At 32.6% G+C, this 3,773-nt stretch overlaps 1 protein-coding gene across 2 annotated transcripts; it reads right to left on the bottom strand.

The window, feature by feature from the left end:
• Nucleotides 1-229: 229 nt before the first annotated feature.
• LOC133289646 (patatin-like protein 2) lies at nucleotides 230-3,319 on the bottom strand. 2 transcript variants are annotated; one of them, XM_061487624.1, is made up of 7 exons: nucleotides 3,134-3,319; nucleotides 2,633-2,814; nucleotides 2,333-2,522; nucleotides 1,229-1,390; nucleotides 827-1,129; nucleotides 526-701; nucleotides 230-401 (listed from the first exon to the last, which is right to left on the bottom strand). In XM_061487624.1, exons 1-7 carry the CDS (start codon nucleotides 3,275-3,277, stop codon nucleotides 329-331), a joined length of 1,230 nt encoding a protein of 409 aa, XP_061343608.1. In that variant the 5' UTR covers nucleotides 3,278-3,319; the 3' UTR covers nucleotides 230-328. The 2 variants fall into 2 exon arrangements, with proteins under 2 accessions (XP_061343608.1, XP_061343609.1); XM_061487625.1 differs by lacking the exon at nucleotides 230-401 and having other exon boundaries at nucleotides 522-701; nucleotides 3,170-3,319.
• Nucleotides 3,320-3,773: the final 454 nt, after the last annotated feature.

Here is a 3,773-nt window from a genome sequence, read left to right as displayed (position 1 = left end):
ATTGTGTGATAGACGGAAAGCTTCATTCTTTAAAATTTTGTAGACAATTCTAAAGGAGTGTCAAACTGACTTTCACACCAAGAATTAGAGAATAATAATCAAATTGAGAGTGAGAATTTATTACTGTAAGTACATTTTTACATATGATACATAAGCTCGCAAAATGAATAAATAAATAAATACTGAATAAATTACAATTTTTTTAATCAACTATTTTTGTCATCTCCCTAAAACTCGTTCTGTTCTATGAGCAACAAATCTTAACAATTGAATCAATAAAGCTGATGGAATCAAATCCCTTTGCAAATTATGAGACAAGGAAATGAGACTAAAGGGCCTTTTTAGTGTGTGGGGATCTCATTTCACGGAGTCGCCTCTCCTGTGAAAGTATTTTTGCAAACCTGAAAGCAATAAAACCAGATATTTTATTAATATAGATAAATAATTGAAATGTGTCACTGGATTGTATTGTATCTTAATTAAATGAAATACTACTTATAACAAATATGTCTATTTTAATGTTACCTTCTGAGAGCATCTTCATATGTTTCCCCATTTTGAAGTGGCTCAAACAGACCATTATCTAAATTGACCCTAGAGACAGGTTTCTTTAATAGCTTTTCACCAATTTGGCAAAGTTTCTCCAAGTTCTCCTTTGTAGAAATGTCAACTGAAGAATCTATTCCGGTCAATGTGTCATCCTGCATGTTGTCAACAAATTTGATCATTAATGCTTAATATATATATATTTGGCTTATGTTGTTATGTTATTTCTAATTAAAGGAAGAACTATCAAGAGAGAATTTTATGTTTTTTAGGAATATACCTGAATTCGAAGGTAATTATCTTCTGAATGAAGTGCTTGAGTGAGAGTAGATAAATGGAAATCTTCCATATCAGCACTAGATTGAGTAAAAACATCGATTAAGGGAGTACAACCCCTATGAGTTAACCAATCCAATAGACCCCATTTGGCTGCCATTTTTGCATTGAATTTTTCCTCATTTTTTGCTGTGCCTGTCCCTATTGATATTATTAGGAACCGATCATATTCCAGAGGCTTTATTGGAAAGAAATCAGAATTCTCATTAATGATCTGCTTTGTCACTTGGTTGATCGCAACTAAAGTCTGCATCATGAAAAAATTAGCGATGCTTCCAATGTATATAATCATTAAAAATTACATAAAATTTCAAATAACAAATAATAAGTGAATATTTACACATACCGGGTTATTTGCACAAACACCACCATCAATAAGGTTGAATTCATGCACGTTTCCTTTTGAATCTTGGTTTATGAAGTTGTGAGCAGGGAGATAAGTAGGTGCAGCGGACGTGCTGATGCATATGTCTGAGAGTTTAGCATCCAAGCAAGGGTTCATCTTCAGCTGCAGGAATTTGAATTCTTTTTAGTCTTTGTTTTGATCATCCATTTGGTTTTATTAAATTAAATTAGTATCAGACTATTCTAATAAAATTTAACATATAGTATTCCTCTCGTATCAAAATTTTACATAACTTAGTCATATAAAATTTTGGTGTTTGTCTCTTTCTTCATGATTGGACCCTACATATTTAATGCATGTGAATAGAGAGATGGACACAAAATTTTCACATGTGAAATTTTAACGAGAGGATCCACTCCCATCCTCACTGTCAATCATAATCATTGCCTTTAATCCATTGTACGTTTATGTTTATATATATATATATATATATATATATATATATATATATATATATATATATATATATATATATGACGTAAGATCCTTTGACACCAGTGTCAAAATTCAAATTTGAATCCTCATCTGAGAGCCGTTAGATCAAAAAATATCAATGGTGTCACATGCTTGCAAATCAGAGTCGTTGACCTTTTTTGATCTAACGGCTCTCAGATGAGGTGTCAAATTTAAATTTTGACACTAGTGTCAAAGGATCCTACCTCTATATATATATATATATATATATATATATATATATATATATATATATATATTAAAACAGCATAAAGTTTATAAGTAGCATAAAAACATTGATATTAATTTGATAAAATATGTAGTTCTAATTTAGTAACTAAAAAAACCAAAAAAAGGAAGAAGAAGAAGCTTAAATTACTTTTGTTTTAATTTTTTGTTTTATTTCAGCTAGTATATGAAATGATATTCTATTATTTATAGATAAACATTGCTGCCTTCAACTAAACAATTGTATTCGTATCCTGAAAGCCAATTATTTCTAAATTAATCAACAATTATTCCGTTGGAAGAAAATTCATCACACTAGCGAAAAGCAAATAAACACGTGGAGATGAGAAGATAGAAGTAAACCTGATAAGATGAGAAAATAGTTGGCTGCAAGCTCTTTATGTCGAAGGTGGGAATGACAACGTTGGTGAGAGTCTCATGCAAGCGAATGTCTCCAAGTTTCTCTCTGACGACCCCATGCAGGTATTTCCCATCATATTTGGGTCCTCCCAGAGATCTTACTACCTTTGCTAATATTGTCCCACAAAATCCTCTGCAACGAATTGAACCCCAAAAACTTTAATTTCTCAATTATTATTATGCCTAAAATTACAAGTACGTTTCAACAGAAACAAAGAAAGAGACAAATTCTTCTATACATACCTATATTGTGGGAAAATTTTGGGGCAGTGGTCCATGTAAAAGGGCTTGATATCTTTGGCAGCAAAAAGAGGACGATTATTTTGATCAGGAGCAGTTAACATAGCAGTTACAAGACCTCCCGTGCTTGTTCCTGATATCACATCAAAGTAGTCTGCAAGCCTTGCATCCTCACCATCCAACTCCTGCATGCCCCACATCCAGATGATCAATTAAATTATTCTTTCAAAATAATAATAAAATAATGTAATATTACGATTTAATTTGTTTACACGAATGATACATTGTAATCTGCATTTGCTATAACTAACTCAAGTAACATCTATTACTTTCTTAGATTATTAACAAATTGGATTAATAGTATTCGTTAGGATTCATGGTTCTCTTAACAAAAAAAATATATACCTTAATTAATGAGCATTAGCTAGCTGATAAAAAATATAAAAAATAGTTACATAGCTAGCTATACTTACTTATATATAGGTTCATTTTAATTATATATACCTGAAGCTGAGATTCAAGGAAAGCAATAATGGTTGCAGGAATGATGCCCCTAATACCACCCCCATCGATGCTAAGAACGGTTACTAAGTTTCCATAAGTAGGGGCCTGAATTTGTGCAACGGATGACTTTGTTCTGATCTCCATGTAAATATTTGAAAGGCGATTTGGAGGTTTGTGTGCACAAAATATACACTATCTTGTGTAAAGACTAATGCTAAAGAAAAAGCTGAAAGCAAAGGCTAGCTGTAGTTTCTTTTTTGGGCAGAAAGTGTTATGCAGCAAGGAAATTATGCTAACTGAAGAAAGATTCAGGTTTGCTTGGGTTGTCAGATAGGTCTGCTCATGGTGCTATTTATAGTGCATGCCCCATGAAATTTGATTAGTTCTCAGTTTAAATTCAAAGAGCTATCGAGCGAGGACATAGTCAAAGACTGCTGAATGGTTATAAGAATGTGGAAACATCCGTCAAGGTTTGAAATGTCGTATGGTGGTCCAAACCGTACAATAGACTTTTTCCTCGTTTACTCAAGACTCCCCACGCGTGCCATGGCGATTTGTTTAACCTTGGACGAGATAGGTTCAACATGAATCTTCAGTGTTTTTAGATTCTTAGGAGGCTCGTCAAGAACATACAACTCTC

This window comes from Gastrolobium bilobum, unplaced genomic scaffold (assembly GCF_033153095.1).
Source record: "Gastrolobium bilobum isolate Gb01-03AN ecotype WA unplaced genomic scaffold, APGP_CSIRO_Gbil_v1 utg1031, whole genome shotgun sequence".
Taxonomy (NCBI): Eukaryota; Viridiplantae; Streptophyta; class Magnoliopsida; order Fabales; family Fabaceae; genus Gastrolobium; species Gastrolobium bilobum.
The sequence above is the reverse complement of the archived record's forward strand: the minus strand, read 5'-3'. Positions and strand labels throughout refer to the sequence as shown.